Genomic DNA, 24183 nt, shown 5'->3' with positions numbered 1-24183 from the left:
CTGGTGCATGGAGCCTGCTTCTCCCTCTGCCGGTGTCTCTGCCTCTCTCTCTGTGACTATCATAAATAAATAAAAATTGGGGAAAAAATTTAAAAAAAAAACAGCTCTGAAAATTTCTTTCTTTCTTTCGTTTTAGAGAGAGATAAAAAATGAGCTTGTGTGAGGGACGGGGTGGTAAAAGGACAGGGAGAGAGAATATTAAGCAGGCTCCATGCCCAGGGCAGAGCAGACACAGGACTCAATCCCACCACCCTGAGATCATGACCTGAGCTGAAATCTTAAGTCAGATGCTTAGGCAACTGAGCCATCAAGAAGGCATCCCTGTTCTAAAAAATTTCTGAAGGAAGTTCAGACATAAGGAAAATAATAGCAAATGGGAACTGGGAACATCAGAAAAAAAGGAAAAATAACATAAGTGTAAATAGAATACATTATTACTTTCTTCTTGATTTTTTAAAAATATGTCTGGTGGAAGCACCTGAGTGGCTCAAGTTAGTTAAGCATCTGCTTTTGGCTCAGTTCATGATCTCAGGGTCCTGGGATTGAGTCCCATGTTGGACTCTCTGCTCAGTGGGGAGCCTACTTCTCCCTTTTCTTCTGCCCTTCTCTGCCACTCAGGCTTGCTCTCTTTCTCTCTCTCTCTCTCTCTCTCATAAATAAATAAATAAATAAATAAATAAATAAATAAATAAATAAAATATTTAGAAATAATTATAGGGCAGCGTGGGTGGCTCAGAGGTTTGGTGCCACTTCAGCCCAAGGTGTGATCCTGGAGACCCAGGATTGAGTCCTATGTCAGGCTCTCTGCATGAAGCTTGCTTCTCCCTTTGCCTGTGTCTCTGCCTCTCTGTCTCTCTCTCTCTGTCTCTCATGAATAAAAAAATTAAAAATCTTTTAAAAAAACTAAAAGTAATTATAAAACATGTTTGGGGTCATCTGGGTGGTTCAAGTGGTTGAGTGTCTGCCTTTGGCTCAGGGCGTGATCCTGGAGTCCCAGGATCCAGTCCCTCATTGGGCTCCCTGCATGGAGCCCTCTTCTCTCTCTGCCTATGTCTCTGCCTATATCTCTGCCTCTCTCCCTGTGTCTCTCATGAATAAATAAAATCTTTAAAAACTAACTAACTAAATAAATAAATACATATTTGGTGGTTGAAAGCAATAATTAAAACATTGTCTTAATGAGTTTTCAATATATGTAGATGTAATACATGAGATAACCATAACATAAAAGAGGAAAGGTAAAAGAATGTAAATGGTGAGTCCATTTGCAATGATAAAATACTGATTCTAAGGAAACTGAAAAATATATACATCATTGTCTCTGGAGCAACCACTCTATAGAACTGTACAAAAAGATATAGCTAAAAATGCAATCAGTAAATTAAAATGGAATACCAAAAACTTCTCATTTTTCAAATGATAGTAGGAAAGGGATGAGAGTTGAATAAAAAACAAAGAAAATAAACAGAAAACAATTAATAAACTGATAAAGAGTTGAAATTTAAATATCAATAATCATATGACTCTAAGTGCTACCAACATATCAACTAAAAGATACAGACTGTCATAATGGATTTAAAAACATGACCCAGGGACATCTGAGTGGCTCAGCGATTGAGTGTCTGCCTTTAGCTCAAGGCATGATCCGGGAGTCCCAGGATGGAGTCCCACATCGGGCTTCCAGCATGGAGCCTGCTCTCCCTCTCCCTGTGTCTTTCTCTGCCTTCTGTGTCTCTTATGAATAAATAAATAAAATCTTTTTTAAAAAATGACTCAACTTGATGGGATGAGCACTGGGTGTTATAGGTTGGCAAATTTTAAAAATGTGGACAGCCCAGGTGGCTCAGCGGTTTAGCACTGCCTTCAGTCCAGGGCCTGATCCTGCAGACCCAGGATAGAGTCCCACATACGGCTCCCTGCATGGAGCCTGCTTGTCCCTCTGCCTGTGTCTCTGCCTCTCTCTCTCTCTCTGTCTCTCATGAATAAATAAATAAAATCTTTTTAAAAAAAATTTTAATGTAATAAATAAGTAAATAAATAAGCATGACCCAACTATACACTGTCTATTGGAAAGTCATTTCAAATATAATGATACAGGTATGTTAAAATTTAAAGGGTAGAAAAAAATGTAAATACTAGTACTAAAGGAAGCTGAAATAGCTATATTCATGTCAAAAGTAGACTTCAGAACAAAGAAAATTACCAAGTGGGTACATTAGTTACCTCTTACTTTGTATCAAATTGCTTCCAAAATTATTGGCTTAAAACAATACACATTTATTAACCCACAATTTCTATTGGTCGGGAATCTCAGTATGGATTAGATAAATTCTGTGCTTTAGGGTCTCTCACAAGGCTGTTACGAAAGGTAACTAGAGCTGTGATCTCACTTGAAGCTTTTTTTTTTAAGATTTTATTTATTTATTCATGAGAGACAGAGAGAGAGAGAGAAAGAGAGAGAGAGAGAGAGAGAGAGAGAGGCAGAGACAGAGGCAGAGGGACAAGCAGGCTCCATGCCAGGAGTCTGATGCAGGACTCAATCCTGGGACTCCAGGATCATGCCCTGGGCCAAAGGCAGGTATTAAACCATTGAGCCACACAGGGATCCCCTCACTTGAAGACTTAACCAAAGAAGGACCTGCTTCCAAAATCACTCATGATGTTGTTGGCAGGATTCCCTTGTTCCCAGGCCTCAGTTCCTCACTGGCTGTCTGCCAGAGGCCAGACACTCTCAGCTCCTTGCCATATGGGCCTTTCCATAAGGGTGCTCACAAAAATGCATCACAAAACAAAAACAAAAAACCCAGAGAGAAAGTACAAGCAAGAAAAAGTCCCAATATTTTATAAAACTAATCTTGGGGGCAGTCCGGGTGGCTCAGTGGTTTAGCGCCACATTCAGCCCAGGGTGTGATCCTGGAGACCCTGGATCGAGTCTCATGTCAGGCTCCCTGCATGGAACCTGTTTCTCCCTCTGCCTGTGTCTCTGCCTCTCTCTCTCTCTGTGCCTCTCATGAATAAATAAATATAATCTTAAAAAAAAAAAAACAACTAATCTTGGAAGTGATGGCCCATCATTTCTGCCATACTCTGTTCAGTTAGAAGTGAATCACAGGTCCAGCCAATATTCAAAGGGGAGGGAATTATTTAAGTGTGCCAGCAACAGGAGGTGGGAACCATTAGGAGCCATTTCAGGTGTTGGGCCCCACTGAGGAACATTACATAGTCATAAAAGACTCAATTCAACAAGAAGACATGACAACCCAAAGTGTGGGTATACCTAACAACAGAGCTTCAAAATATATGAAGTAAAAAATGACAAAACTGAAAGGAAAAAATAGAAAAATAAACAGCTATAGTTGGAAATGTCACCATTCCTATCTTATTAACTGATAGAACCAGTAAACAGTTGTTCAGCAAGAATACTGAAGAACTAAACACTATTAAACTGGATTTAATTGATGTTTATAGAATACTCTAGCCATCAACAGCAGAGTACTTTCATGTGTAAGTGAAACATCCATCAAGACATAAGATTTGTGATAAAACAAATTTGTGTGCATGTGTGTGATAAAATAAATCTTAATAAAATTTCCCCCACACCTTCCCTGCTCCTAAATCTTAATAAATGTGAAGGAGTTTGAATCATTCAAAGTATGTTCTCTAACCATAATGGAATTAAACTTGAAATTGGTAACAGAAAACAGAAAATTCTCTAAACACTTGTATATTAAACAACATACTTTTTTTAAGATTTTATTTAGTTATTCATAAGAGACACAGAGAGAGAGAGAGAGAGAGAGAGAGACTGGCAGAGGGAAAAGTAGGCTCCATGCAGGGGGCCTGACGCGGGACTTGATCCCAGGTCTCCAAGATCACATCCTGGGCTGAAGGTGGCACTAAAAACCACTAGGCCACCCGGGCTGCCCTAAACAACATAGTTCTAAATAATTCATGCATCAAAGAAGAAATCTCAAGTAAAGATTTTAATTTGAATGAAAATGAAATTTGAGTGAAACTGGAAAGTATTTTAAAATAAATGAAAATGAAAATATATGACAAAATTTGCAGAATGCAGGCAGCCTGGGTGTGTCAGAAGTTTAGTGCTGCTTTTGGCCCAGGGCATGATTCTGGAGACCCGGGATCCAGTCCTACATCAGGCTCCCTGGATGGAGCCTGCTTCTCCCTCTGCCTGTGTCTCTGCCTCTCTCTCTCTCTCTCATGAATAAATAAAATCTTTAAAAAAAAAATTTGCAGAATGCAGTAAGAGCAGGATGTAGGGGTGATTTTATAGCATTCAATGTCGTTATTAGAGAAAAAGAAAGCTTTTATATCAATATTTCAAGTCTTTTTTTTTTCTTAAGATTTTATTTATTCATGAGAGACACAGAAAGAGAGGTAGAGACACAGGCAGAGGGAGGAGAAGCAGGCTCCATGCAAGGAGCCCAATGTAGGACTCGATCCCGAGATCCACCCTGAGCCAAAGGCAGAGGCTCAACCGCTGAGCCACCCAGGCATCCCTCAATATTTCAAGTCTTAAGAAACTTTAGGAAAAAAAAAAAAAAAAAAAAAAAAAAACAGAAAAAGGGCAGCCCCGGTGGCTCAGTGGTTTAGTGCCTGTCTTTAGCCTAGAGCATGATCCTGGAGACCCAGGATTGAGCCCCACATCAGGCTCCCTGCATGGAGATTGCTTCTCCCTCTGCCTGTGTCTCTGCCTCTCTATCTCTCTCTGTGTGTGTCTGTCATGAATAAATAAATAAAATCTCTAAAAAAAAAAAAAGAAAGAAAGAAAGAAAGACCTGAAATTCTTTAAAAAAACAACAGAAAAAGAACAAAATAATTTCGAACCAATCAGAAGAAAAGGAAGAATAAGAGCAGAAAGAAAATTGAAAACAGAAAAATACAGATAATATAACCAAAAGGTAGTTCTTTGAAAAAAATTTTAAAAAACTGATAAACATATCAAGATTGAAAAAGAAAAAAACACAGGAATTACCAATCTCAGAAATGAAAGAGAATTACCACTATAGAATGGAGGTTTTTACACTATTTTTGGCATTTCTAGTGCAACGGGCAGTATGGAAAAAGCATGAGTTTTGGAGTTGACACACATGGTTACAAATCCTAGTGCTTTTGTTAACCAGCTGTGATATAAAGCCAATTACTTAACTTTCTAGGTCTCAATTTTCTTATATGTAAAATGGACATGTAACATATTTTTTAAGGATTTATTTATTTATTTTGGAGAGAAAGACAGAGAGAGAGCATGAGCAGGGGCAGAAGGCACAGAGGGAGAGAGAGACTCTCAAGTAGACTCTGCACTGAATCCCACCACCCTGAGATCACAATCTGAGCTGAAACCAGGAGTCGGATGCTTAACCAACTGAGCCACCCAGGTGCCCCAGGTATTATAATATTTTAACTCAAAGACCAAAAGATGAGGTTTAAATAAAATTAAAGTAGATAAAGAGCCTGGAACAACAGAATGTACCTCAACAACTGATACTTTTCTACTCACTCTTTCCTATCAGGAATGATATTTACCAATAAGGAAACAGAGGGAATTTGTTTCCTCGCTTTTATTACCAATTATAAAAATTCATTATTAGATAATTTTAATGTTTAAAGGTTTCCTGTACCACCTTGCCATGCTGTTCAAAAGCTCTACTTTCCATATCAATATATCTATCCAGCATCTCTGTCTCTGTCTCTATCTCTCTCTATATATAACTAAGATTAAAGCCAAATGGGAAACCAAATTTAATGCTACTTTTAATCATTTTGTTTGATAATTTAAAAATTTCAAATCCTGTGTCCACGAGGGAACTGATAACCATGGGATTAATGTGTCCAAAAATGGGACGCCTGGGTGGCTCTGCAGTTGAGCATCTACCTTCAGCTCACATCGTGATCCTGCGGTCCATAGATCGAGTCCCACATTGGGCTCCCTGTGTGGAGCCTGCTACTCCCTCTGCCTTTGTCTCTGTTTCTCTCTCTGTGTGTCTCTCATGAATAAATAAATAAAATCTAAAAAAACAAAGTGTCCAATATGTGTAATTTTACAAAACCCACACTAGGTGGCAGATATTAGACAGGATTTTCTGGCTCATAAATGAATTAGGGTTTTTCTACAATTCTGCAGCCTAGCCAGTTGATACAGAATTCTGATTTCCTCTTTGTAGGTGATAATTAAGATGAAAGTTGAGGTATTTGGAAACTTCCTTGCCAGGTAACCAAATTAGAAGAGGCAAGTATCTATGAAGATTTTGGTAGGGGAGAAAAGGAACAAATACATACCAATCACTGAAACTCAGCCAGATCCATTCTGCAGAATTTTTTATTTTCTTAAAAATAAATAAATAAATAAAAAGCTATACACTATATTTTATCATTAAAATTTGGGAGAGAGGATATATTAATTAGGAATCTTTAAAACAAACAAAAAAGGAATCTTTAAAAAAATGAATCTTTCTAAATCATTTTTATGCTTTCAATCAATTTTTTTAATGCAACTGTCTCATATCTTTTCATTTTTTTCTTCCTTTTATTTTAACCATGTTTTCAATAAGTCTTTCACAAGAACACAGTGTGTACAAAGAACTTTGTGTAAATGGCAGGTGAGGGAGGTGGATGTAGCGGACTGGGGAATGGGTCACGCATTCGAAGCAACCCTTTCTTCTTAAGGACACCGTAGTCTTAAGGGGAAAATAAGACTACAGAAATACCACGGTGCAGGTAGAAAAAGAGATATGTGAAGTTTTAACAGATGTAAAAGAGAGGATTATCTCATTCCGGGATGAGTAGTGAAAAGGGAAGGAAGTGACATATATTAAGGAATAACTATATGGCAGGTAATGAGCTAAGTGGTTTACACACATAATTTAATTTCATATCACCTTTACTATGTTAGATACCCCTTTATCGAGAGCAGTAACTGAGTCTTAGGGGGGATAAATAAACTTGGCAAGTTTCCTGATAGGAAGCAGCAAAATCCAGGAGTGAACCCAGGTCTATTTGCCTCTAAAAACTGAAGGTGAGAGAGATAGTATATCTAGTGCTGTTTTTATTTTTGAAAATGACTTTGGGTGTTTTTAAGAAACAGAAGCATTGTGTGTGTTCATTGTGAGATAGAAGAATTGTAATACACTGGGAAGGCAGGAAGCAGACATCCAGGCCCAGCAGGCACAGACCCATGGAGGCGAGAGAATTGCAGCACCCAGGCTGACTTCAATGGAGCTGCCTGTACATTGATCCTAGGTTCTCAGGCCCATAAACACTTCCTAAGAGAGGGCAACAAAAGAGCAGCACTGAAATCTACAGAAGGGTCAAACCTGTGTCAGTACATCTGAAGATTATTTCTAGAATCTCTCCACATAACCTTGGTGTACCGGCTTCCCCTGCTGCTTCTGCATCACAATACATCCACCAAAGTCACTGAGGTAAACATACCAAGCCCTCAGAATGCTGATACCAATGTGTATCATTGCTTTTCAACACATAGTTTTTAGCTCTTACTGTAGGCCTGCTCCAAACAATAAGTGCCAACATGAATCAAATGGAGGCCATGCCTCATACTTATGCCTTAACTTAGGCCTACCTTGAATTCCCTATCAGATTATGAGCTCCTCTGGGGTTCCTCTGTAGTTTCTAATAGTAGAGCAGACTGGTTAAAATAACAGACCTGATGTCAGACAGACCTGGGTTCACATCCCAGTTCTATGCCTTGTGAATTGTGGAAACTTGATCATACAGCCCTTCCATGAGCCTCAGTTTTCTTCTCCATAGAATGGGGATAATAGCAGCTTGTGATGATTTAATAGGACAGGGCCAGTTGAGTGCTTAGCACAGTGCCTGAAACCTAGTAAGTGCTCAATAAATAGTAGCCAGCAACTGGAGAATGATAAACTAGGGAAGAAGGAAGATTCAAAACCCTAGCCTCGCCATTGTGTCTTAAAAATGGAGTTTTATAGATGAACAACAACACTGGACTAATCACTGTCTCCATAAACTTTTCTGTGGCTCATTACTACATGAGTCACAGCCTTAGGCTGCCTGCTCCTAATACTACCAGGATCAGCCCTCACATGTCTGGGATGTGTTTAGTGCTCTCTTCAGTGTGACCTCTGACTAGTGCCCAATCCCAAAGACCTTGAATTTCCGCAACCCTCAAATGGTCTTCTTCCAACTGACTTGGTTGACAGAGATGAATGTTGATGGTAGAAGGGCGACCATGTGTCCCGAATGAGCAAGTAGTCGTGAAGCTATTTGTAAGAAAACTCATTAGCTAGATTTTACAGGGAGCAAAATAAGTCTGGCCACACTGAAATAGTAACATAATGTGAACCTGGACCTTAACTGAATACTTTGATCTTTAAAACTTAGAAAGAAATACACTGCCCTGAACTGCAGATCCAAGAATAGCTTGATCATGAGGACTAGGGCAGAGTGAGGAAAGGGAAGAATGGTAGGTGACAAGGTCAGAGAGGCAAGGTCAGGAGTGGCCCCTTGCTTATGGACTGTGGAGGTAGAAGTGGTTCCTTTGAAGCACCAATTTTAGACAGCAAAGTCCTCCCACCCTACAGACTTTTCCTTCTGCCTAACCTCTGTGGATGTTAGACTCTTACATAAGAACAAGGGGCAGGTGGCTGCACACTGTGAGTTACAATTTCCATTTGAAAAAACTTAAACTATAAAATGATATACATAGACATTGTCCAATCTGGTTGTTTCCTCTGAACTCTATAGTCTTGTTACATGTACCCTGTTCCTACTCTAACTTCACCAATCAATTCCCTCACCTCTATTACTAGTTTCTTGTGTGTGCTCACAGAAGTTTAATATACAAATGCATACATACCGCTTACATTTGGGAACTATAGAATGGTTGCTACATCTACTTTTCTCTTGACAAGGAAAAACTTTTTAAATTAAAAAGTCAGTTCATTTGGGGCACCTGACTGGCTCAGTCAGAAGAACATACGACTCTTGATTTCAGGATCATGAGTTTGAGCCCCATGATGGGTGTAGAGATTATTTAAATAAATAACACTTAAAAAAATTCATTTGGTATATTTCAAAAGGTTAATATTTTTCTTCATTATCAATTTACAAAGTTAGAAATTCACTTCAAAGAAATAAGGAAATAGCAAACAAAGAAATAAGGAAATAGCAAACAAATTACCTTGAAAGTCACAATAACATCTGCACTGCCTCCTAGAAAAAGGGGACAAGTCAGGTTCCACTCACTTTCATGAGTTTCATCAAATACCTACCTATTCAAAGATGGAGAGAAAAGGCAAATTTCAAAAAATAGTGTATGTTATTATTATTATTTTTAAAGATTGCACAGGGAGGAGAAGAGGGAGAGAAAGAAAAGCTCCAGCACACTCCCTACTGAGCTCAGATCCCGATGAGGGACTCAATCTCAAGATCCTGAGATCATGACCTGAACCAAAATCAAGAGTCTGACAGGTAACTGGCTGCACCACTCAGGCCCCAACAGTGTATGTTATTGAAGGAGGCATTTGTAATCTCCTTCCTTAGAGAATCAAGTGAGGCCTATGTTTTCTTAACTAAACTTGCACAGAGCGGTTTCCACTTAGAAGCTGCTCACTGGTTAATGAATGAAAAAACAAGATTTAAGAACAACAATAAAACAGCACACACACTGCCAAAAAAGAAAAATTAAACACTAAGATGTCCCAGATTATTCTCCAGACAGGAACTGGTGAGCAGCTTCAAAACTTGGGGCCTAGAATTAGTCTGTTGAAAAGTCATCATGAGCACGCCTTACTTTTAAACACAAAAAATTTTTGTAACAATAAAAACCAAAACTAAATCTGATCACTTTTTTGACATAATTACTCAATCTAACTAGTGTTTAAACTGAGATGGGATGCGGAAAGAGGCCATACATATAGGCCTTGGACCTTTTCTCACACAAGTGCATATAAGTGGGTACAGAGCATTTGTCATGATTGCTCTCAAGCAAGGCTGAGAGATTTAGCTGGTAAAGAAACAATGAACCCTTTTTAGATGAGGCAGTTTATTTCTGACACAGACAGCAATAGTAAGATCAGCTAAGGAGCCAGCTCTCTATGTCCCTTGCCCCACCAGACACCACCAAAACAAAAGAGGTCAGAAAACAAAGTAACATAAGCAATGGGGAGCTCTGTTTCTGAGGATCCAATTTCATACGCAGCAGTTTGGAGTATTATAGCATCCATCTGTACCTTAAAGTAAGGGGAAGAGGGGAATTTTGAGGCAGAAAAATTATGCCTTACTAGAACCTGGAAGGCAATGAGAAATTGTCTCATTGCCTCCAGGGAAGATAAAGAGGTAGGTGAAAAATGGCTGTGTTCCTCACAAGCCTGCCATTCTTCTCATTCTTAGACAGATTCTAAGAGGATGACGGGGACTTTACTAAAATTTAACTGAAGTGAGAGTAAGCCTTGTCTGTGGCCTTGTGTATATGGATATTCGAAAGGACACTTGCACAGAGCGGTTTCCATACAATTCTACCCCCTATCCTTCCACATCACCAACCAAGAACTCTTTACAATATAGGCCACCCGGTCAGATATCCTAACAGGCCATGTAGATTCAACAAAGAGTTAAATATAAAGTAGGTATAATTGTATGTAAATAGGAGACTAATGGAAATCAGGTCAGTGTCCAGGAAGCTGATCTTGTTCTGTTGTCTTGAGGACAGGCCGTTACCTCCTGAGGTTAGCAGCTACTTGGAGGTGTCCAAAAGTTCTCAGATTAAGATTCCCCATTGGCCATTGGTCAAGTTGAGGGTGGCAGTGACAGTCAGCATTAAATTGGCCAGATACTTGTAGACTAGAACTGAGGGAGACTGTCCCTCGCCAACCCTAACCCTCCCTTGCAGCCACGATAATTGCTCAGTATTAGTCCCCACAGCAAGAATGTCACCCAGCGCTCCCCACATCCTACTCACATTACATGCCCAGGTTCATTTCTAGGTGGCTCAGCAGTTTCTTCATTGTCCACCATTTAACACCTTAGAGTATCTCCCATATTCTGGTCCAGATTAGGTGCACTTTAGAGTTTTCATGTCATATCCATGATCATTATCATCATCCAATAACATCCCAAATCCAGCAAGCTTAGCTTGGCAGCAAAAGAAACAGACACCAAGTAAGACTCTTCCATCTCCTAGCTCTTCTTTGCTATTCACAAATCCTAGTACCCCAGTTCTCCAGGAAGCAGACATAGAAGGGAAAAAAAAGAAGAAAGGGTTAATTATATAGTCCATTTGCCAAGACCAGTGCCACAGATTATGTGTCCATGAGTTCCATTGGCTACCTGAGTGTGTCGTTTAGCAGTTTGGGCTTGGGTGCTAGGCTTCCTTGGTCTTGAGTGTTAAAATCACTGGAGTTTATTTTTAGGCCCAGTCCTCACTTGTAGGTGGATTGTCATGCCCTGTGTGACAGTGTATCCAGGTGGCTATAATCCCTACTTGAGAAGTTCAGGTCAAATCAGTTTGTTGATTCCATGTATGTTTATCCTCCAACAGTCCTTTTCCATAGGCGTCCACATAGGTTATGAACAAAGGGCATGGGTCTTGTGCAATTTTCTGCATAATGTATGGTCCCACAAAGCCTGAGACCTGATCATCCAATTACATCATGTCCGAGACTACACTGCTAGCCTACTGACTAATGTCACGACTCAATGAAAACATATCATTTGGGAGGCATTCTTAGAGCAAGCACCACAACTCACACCTGTCTGTGCCCAGTGAGCAGAGTTCCCTTTGTCATGCATAGTTTTCATTAGAGCTGTGCAGCTACAACATCATAGTTCAATCCTGTGTAGGTAGGTAGGGGAACCCAAAACCACCCACCACTAGGAGAACAGAAAACACGCAACATGTGGTTAGTTGTACTCACAGCTAAGCTTTATTACAGTGCAAGAATACAAAACAAAAGTCAGCAAATGGAAAAGGCACAATGGGCCGAAGTCTAGAAGAAACCATGCACAAGTTTCCAGGGGTCTTCTCCCAGTACAGTCACACAGGACATGCTTATTTCCCACATCAACCAGCTGTGACAACATCTGTGAAATGTTGTCTAGCAGGGAAGCTCATTAGAGACTCTGTGCCCAAGGTTTTTATCAGGGGCTGGTCACGTAGGCACCCTGCCTCCCATGTACCAAAATTCCAGACTCCAGGAGGAAAGCAGGTATACAGCATAAACCAGACTGGTTGCACAAACAGTTTAGGAACAGTGAGTCACTCTTCTCAGCCCTGCAAATGGTGGCAACCCTTCCAAATCACAGTTTTCAGACACCTAGCCAAAGGCCAACCTTGTAAGCAGGACTTTCTAAGAATAAGAAGGCTTTTTGCCAAGGCATCTTTACAGCAAAACTATTATCAGTAGGCCCTTAAAAGCAACCTGCAATATTGATCTCAATTATGCCCTAAATTTAGAGGTCCTTTATTTAACCAGTGAAAACAAATCCCATTAACTATACAGATCTGAGAAAGCCAAATGGTTTCATCCTTAAGTTTGCTTTAATTTTTTTTAACTTGGACCAAGGCATCAATTCAGGCATAGCCAATAAATTAAAGCTGACCTGAAAGCCTTCCAGGGCTGAGTCAATTTTATGATAGGTAAGGGCACACAAACAAGAAACACAATTCTAGAGGATGCATGTGGTATGCATGGAAACAAAGAATTTTCAACTCTTGGGGTATGCCAAGCAGACATACCAGGCAGGACAGGTCAACAGAGCTCCCAACATGGCCTTCCACTGTGGGGCCTCCCACTCTAGATTCTCAATCTAGTCCAAATCATGCAGTTCAGTCCATGGTTTCAGAGGGACTACCTGAGGCAGCCAGTTACAAACAGTTTTATGTGTCTATAACATCAGTTCAACCTGAACATTGGCAGGTATTTTGCAGGAAAGTGCTGGTATTGGGATCACCCCCCCTGCCATCTCATGGTCGGTGCTGGTCAAGTTTGAAGCTAGGATCCACAAGAAGTTAGAATTCAAAGGGCTCACAGCTTGAAAAGGCACACAGTGAGTTTTCCCTTAGGAAGACAGCAAAGCTTGCAGGAACATTGTGAAAAAACAGAGATCATTATGCCCTTCCCCCACCCCACACCCCAGGTCCTGGGATTTTTTTTCCTTCCATTATTACAAACTATGTGTGTCCTTTTCAGCAATAATAACTTTTTTTTCAATCATCCCCTATTTTCATCTAGACTTTCATTTGGAAGGGGGGTTGCATGCAAGAGACACAAAAGCATTTTCACAAAATCATTTTTATATGATTTAACTAAAAAGAACCAGAAAGACATCATATTCAGAATTGTCCAGAATGAAATTTTGAATTAAAAAAAATTCTTTTTCATGAGTTTATAAAACCTCCCATCCTTTCTTTGTCCTGATCATTTATCTAAGGAGAAGCCTAGAAAAGATCAATCCCTTTCTAGGGACAGCTGCATTTAATAAATGAACTGCCTTACGAAGGTGTATGTACCAAAAGAAAGATGAGGAATGCAGAGTCAGGCTATCAGATCACTGTTACAAAATGTAACTAATCTGTAAAGCCAAAACAAGTCAACAGCAGTGAAATAGCCCTGAGATGCAGTGCCGAGTTTCATCTGGCAGTCTGGAGTACGGGGTCACACTCCCTGTGATGTGCCCTTCTTCCAATTTGCAGCTTTTGTAGTAATTGTAAATTAAGACCACAGTCCAGTCTCTGTGTCAGATTTATGCTGCTAATGCAGGAGTTCAATTTCAGATCGTCCCATCAGAAATAAGTCATTTTATCTGGGTGTTTATGACCCAGATGGTCCATCCAGCATCCAAGATGTGTCTGCAATTTAGTCCACAGAGTGGTGTCCTGAATCCGCAACTGTCCCAGAGCCTGGGTTTTGTTTTTAAGCAGAGCAACTTTGTCAGATTCTACTTTGGCAAAGCTGGCCTGAGGTTGAAATAGCTCAAGCCAGAAGTATCAGGTTTCAGGTTGGAGTCCATAAATAGCATCCCAAAAGAGCCAGTAGCAAAGCTGAGATGCTGTAAGGCCAAACTGCTATGTTCCAAGTCTGACAAGCAAGCCTTTCTTAGACCCTTATTATTATATCAGGCTTAGAATCCAAACAGAACCACTCAAAAATATGCATATCAGGGACGCCTGGGTGGCTCAGCGGTTGAGCGTCTGCCTTTGGTTCAGGGTGTGATCCCAGTTTGGGGATCAAGTCCCACATTGGGCTTCCTGTGAGGAGCCTACTTCTCCCTCTGCCTATGTCTCTGCCTCTCTCTCTCTCTCTCTCTCTCTCTCATGAATAAATAAAACCTTTAAAAAATGCATATCACTTTGGAAAATCATCAGCCTTTACACAGACATCTGATTTGACAAAAGCTCATTAGCATCTACAATCTGCTTTGTAAAAGAGTGCCTCTCTTTTCATGTTGTTTCCTTTTATCCAGAGGTTCCAATAGGCAAAAAATAAAGTAAATATCTTCAGTTATAGAAATTTATTTTTGTTTTAAATACTCAAAAATTTTTAATTTCAACCCACCCACCAGTGACCAAAAGCAATTATCTATGTGTCCCACTAACACTTTTTCTTTGCAGCTTTCCCTGATTGGGATGATCCTTCTAGCACTTATGAAATTATAAGCATAACATTGTACATCAATTTTTATACTCCATCAGATGCAATAGCCACAAAACACATAGCTACGTTTTAAAAGATCTGCCCCCTCACTCTTCTAAATGGAATTTTTTTCAACCCTCTACCAGTGAACTTTAACGTTTACAGGATTAGCATTACCAGCTACTGAGGAAGAATCGGCTGGAATGGGTGGGGGTTATGGCTAACGAATACTGATAGCAACTAAACTGAAGAAATAGCTGGAGTGGGGTTTTTTTTCCCCTTTTCCCCCCTCTGATTTGCTTTACTCCAACCCTAAGAACTGATCTAACATTTTCCCCTCCCACTTGGAGGAAATACCAATATAAACTTTTAATATTTGGGGCCCTCTTAGGCTCACCTTTGGTAATTTCCTCCTCCCTTTTTGGAGGAGGGACCAAAAAAGGGTATCATCAGGTTGTACCTATTCCCCTTCACTTTAGTTGTAGCATAGCCAAAAAACACTCAGCAAACTGGATCTAAAGGGGAGGATTAACCTGGATTATCCATGTGGACCCTAAATGTAATCACAAGTAATCACAAGTATCCTTACATAAAGAGGCCAGAGGGAGATTTGACAAAAAGAGGGAGTAGGAGATAAGATGATGGAAGCCAGAGGTTAGAATGTGAGGAAGGGGTCATGAGCCAAGGAATGAGGAGACTCTCCAAAAACTGGAAAAGGCAAGGAAACAGATCCTTCATTAGAGCCTTTGGAGGGAGGGCAACTCCACCAACACTTAATTTCAGCCTACTGAAATCCATTTCCGACTTCTGGGTTTCAGAGCCATAAGCCAATAAATTTGTGTTGTTTGAAGCCACTAAGTTGGGGTCACTTATTATAGCAGGAATAGGAAGCTTACTTCTTTCCTAGATATACTATTTCCATTTTATAATGCATCCTTGCTAGGCAACATTCACTTTGTTGGTGTTTTCATTTTTAACTCATTCCAGAATGGGCACATCGGAATATAATAACATCTGCTATGGCTTGTTACCTTCTCAGTGTCTACCAGCACTCAATAACATGCCAGTAACTGCCCCTCAAATGGCGTATACCAGGCAGCAATGTCAAGCCACTGCTGTGTCCAAACCCTGAGTGGGCACTGTGGGCCAGTCTATGTAACTGTCAATCACTTAGAGCTCACATGGCAAATTAGAACAAAGCAGCCCAAGCTGAAGGGCAGTCTGTACATTCTGCGGGATAGTTTCCTCATGTATCCTCTTTCTACTAGCTCCTTAATCAGTATAGCGATGTCCTCACCCCCCTCCTCCCTTCACCTGGCATCCTATCCTGCTCTAGTAGTGTACTAGCATCTCATACCTAGGCTGAAAGATCCAGGGGTGCTCCTGCTTATATATTTGTCCCACTAGTGCCATTCTATTTGTGGCATTTCCCCAATGGGAATATTCCTTACTTCAAGAGAAGTATTACACATACACATCTGTTCCCACAATATAATCCAGAAGTTATCCGTTAGAACCACTTGGGTGCATGAACTGTTCACTGAATAAGATATTATTCAAAGTTTCAAAGGCAAGTTTCAAAGGCCATAATGATATGAATTCTTTTACCAAATAGGCAGGACTTACAAATTTGACAGGACATGGCAGCTTCATAAGAATCATACAGTCCTTTACTTTGTGAGAAGCATTTTTTCTTTGACTGCTAGAAGGCACTGTGGTAAATTCACCCCCACAGGCCCCAAACATTACGGTAAGCAGGCCCTGAATTTTGTAAGGGTTTATTACTCACACATGCTGGCAAGCATCTGCTAACAGAATGCAGAAACTTTTGATTTGTCAACCAATAGACACATTATATACACAGTCGAAACTTTGGATATCAGAACATTTTTCTCCCTAACCATTTATATGCATCCATACTATAAGAGAGTAACCTATCATTCAAATTATATTTTCACAATGGTACAGTGAATTGGCTGAGAGCACTCACTTATTAGCTTTTTCATCTTTTTTAAGTTTCATACAAACCCTATCAGCTGAATTCAGATACTTTTTAGAGAAACAGAAACCAAAGAGTTAAACACAGGCACTTCAGGGGTTATTACAGCTGCCCAAAGACACTGTCATCTCTTCAGAGAGTTCAGGTCAGAACTTTCTGAGAGCAGTAGAGATCAGGGTAAGAGGGAGGGAGAGATGAAGGTGCAGGAGGAAGCAAACACAGTAAACACAGGTTTGTACCTACTTTCAGATTTAAGTGGCTGTCCACTCAGTTTCAACAAATGAACAATTAAGGCACTATTTAGACACCTCTCTGAGCCTCCAAATACCCACTAACAGGAAACATATACTATCATAGCCTGGAGAGTCTTCTCACATGACTTCACCCAACACACAACAGTTTATAGACAAGCATGACAAGAGCAGGGAAGAGGCTCATCTTCCCCTCCTGTCCATCACTTAGACAATAGTATACATTCCAGGGAGTCTTAGGATAGCCCTTACCCTGGCCCAAGTAGCTCCTTCTTTCAAAGACTTCCTAACCTTCGCAGCCCCAGGTTGGATGCCAAAAGTGTCGAGTAAGGCTGACAGAGTAACAAACGGTATAAGGTCATTAAGGAACCAACATGGAGCAGCTCCACCTGCAACTTCAAAAATAGATTTTATTTTTAAAAATATTTATTTGGAGGGATCCCTGGGTGGCGCAGCGGTTTGGCGCCTGCCTTTGGCCCAGGGCGCGATCCTGGAGACCCGGGATCGAATCCCACGTCGGGCTCCCGGTGCATGGAGCCTGCTTCTCCCTCTGCCTGTGTCTCTGCCTCTCTCTCTCTCTCTCTCTCTCTCTCTCTCTCTCTGTGACTATCATAAATAAATAAAAATTAAAAAAAAAAAGAAAAAAAATATTTATTTGGAAAAAAAAAATTTATTTGGGCAGCCCTGGTGGCGGAGTGGTTTAGCGCCACCCTCAGCCCAGGGTGTGATCCTGGAGACCCGGGATCCAGCCCCACATCAGGTGCCCTGCATGGAGCCTGCTTCTGCCTCTGCCTATGTTTCTGCCTCTCTCTCTCTCTCTCTCTCTCTCTGTGTCTCCCATGAATAAATAAAAAAACTTTAAAAAAATAAAATAATTTATTTAAGTAATCTCTACACCCAACGTGGAGCTCAAACTCACAGCCCTAAGATTAAGAGTCACACGCTCATCCAACTGAGCCAGGCAGGCCCCGCAAAATTGAAATTTGAATTTATATGTTAATCTTAAATCTTAATTTGATTTATATGTTGCTTTTAGTCTGATGATAATGGTGCAGAAAGTGCTGGGAGGTACTTTCAGAGCAGTACTCACCTGCAGCTATTTGTCAGTTCTAGGGGCTACAAGGCAGCCAACAGTGCTTTGTCAAATACGTCCTTCACGTTTTCCTGTGTGAATGCAGAACACTTCACATATTCCACAGCCTTCAGGTCACAGACCAGCGCTTCAGCGGTCTGTGCAGTGAGCGGTTTCTAGGTCTTTGGCAAGCTTCCCAATATTGTTCCAGTTCCAGCAATGGAGAACTATCGTAGGTACCCACTTTTCTTTCACATTTTCAAAAGATAGGACTGCTAAATAATAAACTAGAAATCTATGTGTTTGTGAATAGATGAGAGGTTATTCTGTCAAATTTTTCTTGCCCTGCAGGATCCAAGAGTCCAAAAGTACATGGCTCTCATGAACCGCAAGTGTGACTGCACAGCTGTCAAAAACTACTGAAGATATTCAGACACTGTTTCATAGGGTATCAAGATTTACCTTACCAACTGCACCAACCCTCACTACACAATCGTCTACACTGCTCAAATATTTTTTAAGCCACCTGAAATATTCCAAATTTAATTTTGAACTCAGCTTCTCCACTAAACTTTAAGAACCTAGGTGTGGGGGTTTTTTTGTTTTTTTTGTTTGTTTGTTTGTTTTTGTTTTTAATCAGCCTAAAGCCTGCCTCGTGGAAGAGGAGATGGAAGGAGGATTTCAGCTCGGGGAGCTGTCCCTAGCGGAGGAGGTGGGTCACACCGAGTGCCACGCAACGCCGCCAAGTCTTACTAGCAGGAGGGTAGCGGCCAGCTGGAAGCTCCGGCCAGCAGCCGGGTCCCAGGGGTGGAGGGCGCTGGGGGGCCGCCTCTCTGCGGACGCCCCCAGACTCCGGGAAGGTCGTCGACTTCACAAACTGTCCTGAGGCCTCCTCCACGCCTGCACCCCACCCACCCCAGCAGCGATGCTCTGGAAGGCCCGGCCGAGACTCGGGCTGAGATGGCGAGTGGCCACCGTGCGGGCACCGAAGGTGCCAAGGGCCAGGCCGCGGCCAGCTTCGGAAGCATCCCCCGCGGCGGCCTTCTCCGCGCGGCCGGCGGCCTGCGGTGGGCCGAGGACCGGGGCCGCACGGCCGGACGCACCACCGCAGCGGCGAGCGCCGGGCCCAGGTCCTCGGGCCCCGTGAGCCTCCGCGGCCCACAGGATTCCGGCCACGTCCTCCGTCCAACGCCGCCGTGTCCGCGCTCCACTGAGCCCAGCGCCGGGACGTAAGAAGCGCTGGCTCCCGCCCAGGTGAGGAACCGACCGGAAGCGGGCAGAGGGACGCCCCACCCGGCGGGCGGGACCCGACACGCCTGACCCGCGCGCTCCCCGGGCCGCGCCTACTGCGGCGGAGCCGCGACGCCAGACGCGGTGACGCCACAGCCAGGATGCCCGAGCCGGTGACGTCAGAACCGCCGCAGTGGGCGGGGCCGGCCCAGCCCCAGCCCCAGCCCCAGCCCAGCCCCAGCCCCAGCCCCAGCCCAGCCCCAGCCCCAGCCCAGCCCAGCCCCACCCCCGGCGGCCGGGCGGCCCGCGGCCTGGCCTGCGGCTCGGCGCGTGCTGTGGCCTCCCGCTCGGCCTTACGCTCGGGGTCCTCTTGCCCAAGCGGTGAGACCGAGGTTCCGCCGGCCCCTCATCCCGCACTTGGCAGCAATGGCTGCGTTTGTTGGGGAAATTGCCCTTATTCTGCCCTGAACGCGGGAGCGCGGAGAGCGTCCGGCCCCCGCTGTTGGAGATTTTAGATCGCGAGGCCCGGTTGACGCCCCTGGGGAAACCGGGCCGGGGTTGGTCAGGAACGCGGAGGCGGCACCGGGTTTGGCCTGCACTGGCATGCCTAGAACCGGGGGTGGCTCCTGGTCCCGGCGACGTACCGAGGCCAGCCTGCAGCACTAAGCTCTGCCCAGCCCCGGTGCCCAGGAGACCTGCGGAGACAGACAGTGGAGCAGTTCAGCAGGACTGAAACGCTAAACAGTCTGCAGTGTTGCAGCAGGTCCCGCCGGCGCTCTCCCCGAGCATCTTCCATGTTAGAGTTATCACACGTTGATCGGTGTGTCCCCTGGATTGCAGCTTCTTTAGTAACTCAGGGTCTTGGTGGTCTCCATCCCAGGGAAGTGTTCCTAACACAGGTTTGCCACGTTTACTTGGTTATAAAGACACTGTGGGAATATAATTAAACCAAAAATAGTGGGAATATTGGAAGTAAAAAATATAGTTTGCTCTCTTCACCACACTTACAAAATCTCTGGGTGTATTATTCTTTTTTAAGACTTTATTCATGAGAGAGAGAGGCAGAGACACAGGCAGGCCCCATGCAGGGAGCCCCATGCGGGACTCGATCTCCGGACTCCAGGATCACGCCCTGGGCGAAGGCAGGTGCTAAACCGTGAACGACCCAGGGATCCCCTCTGGGTGTATTATTAATAAAGTGTATGAGAGGGAGGCGGAGCCGGACCCCCGCGGGAGGGCGCCATGGCGGCCCAGGCGCTGGCGCTGCTGCGGGAGCTGTCGCGGCTGGAGGCGCCGCTGGAGGAGCTGCGCGCGCTGCACTCGGTGCTGCAGACCGTGCCGCTGGGCGAGCTGCGGGCGCCGGCGGCGGAGCTGCGCCTCGGCCCGCTCTTCTCCCTGCTCCACGAGGACCATCGGGAACAGACCACTTTGTGTGTATCCATTCTGGAGAGATTGCTCCAAGCTATGGAGCCGGTTCACATAGCCCGGAACCTCGGAGCTGACCTTCAGAAGGGACTGACTCACCCCGATGATTCCGTAAAAATTCTGACTCTATCCCAGGTCGGAAGAATTGTTGAGAATTCTGATGCTGTTACTGAGATTCTAAATAATGGCGAATTACTAAAACAGATCGTTTATTGTATCGGTGGAGACAATCTGTCTGTAGCTAAAGCGGCCATTAAATCCCTGTCAAAAATATCACTAACCCAAGCTGGACTGGAGGCTTTATTTGAAAGCAATCTTCTGGATGATCTGAAAGGGTAATGAAAACAAACGACACCGTTCGATACAGAGTATAGGAGTTAATTGTAGAGATTTCTTCTGTGTCACCAGAATCTTTAACCTACTGTACCCCCAGTGGGTTGGTAACCCAGCTCCTCAGAGAGTTGACTGGGGAGGATGTGCTGGTCAGAGCCACCTGTATAGAAATGGTGACATCACTGGCATATACTCATCATGGACGACAGTACCTTGCTCAAGAAGGAGTAATTGATCAGATTTCTAATATAATTGTTGGGGCAGATTCAGACCCTTTTTCTAGCTTCTATTTGCCAGGACTTGTGAAGTTTTTTGGAAACCTGGCTATCATGGATAGTCCTCAACAGATTTGTGAGCGTTATCCTGTCTTTGTGGAAAAAGTCTTTGAAATGACAGAAAGTCAGGACCCCACCATGATTGGTGTAGCAGTAGACACAGTTGGAATCCTGGGATCCAACGTTGAAGGAAAACAAGTTTTACAAAAAACAGGAACTCGCTTTGAACGCTTGCTCATGAAAATAGGCTATCAAGCAAAGAATGCCTCAACAGAGCTCAAAATTAGGTGTTTGGATGCAATTTCCTCTATTTTTTATATACCGCCTGAGCAGCAGACTGAGGACCTCCTGCGGATGACGGAATCCTGGTTTTCTGCTTTATCTCGGGATCCTCTGGAGCTCTTCCGTGGTATCAGTAACCAACCCTTCCCTGAACTGCACTGCGCTGCCTTAAAAGTGTTCACGGCCATCGCAAATCAACCGTGGGCTCAGAAACTTATGTTTAATAGTCCGGGGTTTGTGGAATATGTGATGGATCGGTCTGTGGAGCATGACAAGGCTTCAAAGGATGCCAAGTATGAACTGGTGAAAGCACTTGCCAATTCAAAGACAGTTGCAGAAATCTTTGGGAATCCAAATTATTTGAGGCTCAGAACTTACCTGAGTGAGGGTCCATACTATGTGAAACCTATTTCCACAACAGCCGTGGAAGGAGCTGAATGATTTCTTCTAGAGTCTAGACCATTTTTGACCAAAACACCTCCCAAGGTCTTTGACTTCATCTGTAAGCTACACAACAGAGGCTTCTCTTCCCCCAGAATTATCATGGAGTGTCTAATGTAATTACATTACCTACATTTGTGGTGTTTCTACATTGAAATACAGCGTGGAACCAGGAAAGCAGGCACCTTGGTCATAATTGCACCAGGTGTTTTTCAGATTCCCTTGACTGCCTTAATCTTTCCAAGAAGATGGAGGTTTTGTTCGCTTAGGAAATGTTCATGGACTTACTGTCTTATTTAAAATTCTGCTTCAAATAGAATGGAACCAAGTTGCTCGGAATTCTCTTTACCACCTATTTTTTTCTTTTGGGTCCTTCTGCCTTTCTGATTCCACTCTCAAAGTCTTGGATATAAATATTCTTTCAAACAATGTGGAACCTTGAAATTATGTTCTCCACACTAAGAATAAATACTTTTAATAAGGTGTCTTTGGATTTTTTTTTGTTACTATTATTTCTTTGGAAAATGGACAATAAATAAGTCTTTTAAAAATGTTAAAAAAATAAAAAATAAAAAAATAAAGTGTATGAGACCTCCATCTCATTAGGAGTTAAGGCGATAGTGGTAGAATTGCTAACATTTATACAGGGCTTGTTATTTGCCAGACACTGTTGCAGGTGCTGTGCAAGATAAGCACCTTTTATCTTCAGTGAAGTACATGCTATTACTCCCATTTTCCAGATAAACTGTGGCATGGTGAGATTAATTTGCTCCAAGTCACATGGGCCAGGACCTGCCCTCTGAAGTGGTACTCTTCACACTTGGTGTAACGGGAAACGACTGGAAGTCCAAAGGCCTATTCAGGACCCATCTCCACTATTTACCAGTTGTGTGTTGTTTATAAAGTTACAACTGCTCAACAAAGTATAGCTGAGTCTCTGTTTCTTTACCTGAAAATTGAAGGTGCTACACCAGTTGTGTTGACCTCCTTGAATTGTTATGCACATCAAACACAACGTTTTTTAAAAATGGGAGCATTTTCAACACTATATGAAATATAACATGTTATATACTGTACTTGTTTCACAGTCTTGACTATTTAAGTAGGCCAATTAGGAAATTAACTAAATTATGATCCAGACAACTGTAATATGTCCCTGAAGTAGAATTACCATTAAATTTGAATTGTAATTAAAATTAACAATATTATTGCCAGATAGAATAATTCATTTAGTTCTGATAATGAACTATATTTGCAGGGTAGGTGTGATCATTTTGAAGCCTATTATGTAGATGAATTACCTCTGAAATAACCTCAGAGACACTACTACTTGTAAAAAAGGAGTTTCTCAAAAACAAAAAACTTTTGGGGCACCTGATTGACTCAGTTGGTAGAGCATAGGACTCTTTGGCCATTAAAAAAAAAAGTTTCGGGGATCCCTGGGTGGCACAGCGGTTTAGCGCCTGCCTTTGGCCCAGGGCATGATTCTGGAGACCCGGGATCGAATCCCACATCGGGCTACCGGTGCATGGAGCCTGCTTCTCCCTCTGCCTATGTCTCTGCCTCTCTCTCTCTGTGTGTGACTATCATAAATAAATTAAAAAATTAAAAAAAAAAGTTTCTCAGTTACTCATAATACTAATAATATAGCAAATTAGAGTCAGGTTTTAATGTTTTGAAGTCCACTGGACTCTGGAAAATAGACATTGAAACAGTAATCATTTATTTTTAAAAACTATTTCTTGTTAAAAATAATTTTGCATTATGTGAACCAATAAATTATTTTTCTTAAGCCAGATTGTGTTGGGTTTTCTATTGTTTCCAAAGGAGTTGTAACAGTTACACTGCACTATGCCTATGACCACAGTCTCTGCTCCTCCCTAGTTTACAATTGTGAATGTTAATCCCAGCTGACATGGAAAAGTATTCTGCATCATTAAATGACAGCTTGTTAGCTAACTCTGATAGATGTCTTAGCACACAAATATTACAGAAGAGTAATAAATTCTCATATTCTGCCTTCAGTTGATATATTTTAATCTCTGGAGAAGAAATGGCCCTGTACATTTTCTCTTTTGCTTTTTGTTTAAAGATTTTATTTCATTATTTCAATTAAGAGAGAAAGCATGAGTAGGGAAGGGGCAGTGGGAGAGGAAGAGAGAGAATCTCAAGAAGACTGCTGAGCATGGAGCCCGATGTAGGGGTTGAATCCATGATCCTGAGATCATGACCTGAGCTGAAATCA

The 24183-nt window shown here is 42.5% G+C and overlaps 1 protein-coding gene across 1 annotated transcript; it reads left to right on the top strand.

The window, feature by feature from the left end:
• The first annotated feature begins 20371 nt into the window (after window positions 1–20371).
• LOC112649941 (26S proteasome non-ATPase regulatory subunit 5-like) lies at window positions 20372–22423 on the top strand. The gene is given in 2 exon segments (XM_035696657.2): window positions 20372–20938; window positions 20941–22423. Coding segments are annotated over 2 exon segments (1512 nt in total). The 5' UTR covers window positions 20372–20424; the 3' UTR covers window positions 21939–22423.
• Window positions 22424–24183: the final 1760 nt, after the last annotated feature.

Source organism: Canis lupus, chromosome 11 (assembly GCF_003254725.2).
Source record: "Canis lupus dingo isolate Sandy chromosome 11, ASM325472v2, whole genome shotgun sequence".
Classification (NCBI taxonomy): domain Eukaryota; kingdom Metazoa; phylum Chordata; class Mammalia; order Carnivora; family Canidae; genus Canis; species Canis lupus.
The sequence above is the reverse complement of the archived record's forward strand: the minus strand, read 5'-3'. Positions and strand labels throughout refer to the sequence as shown.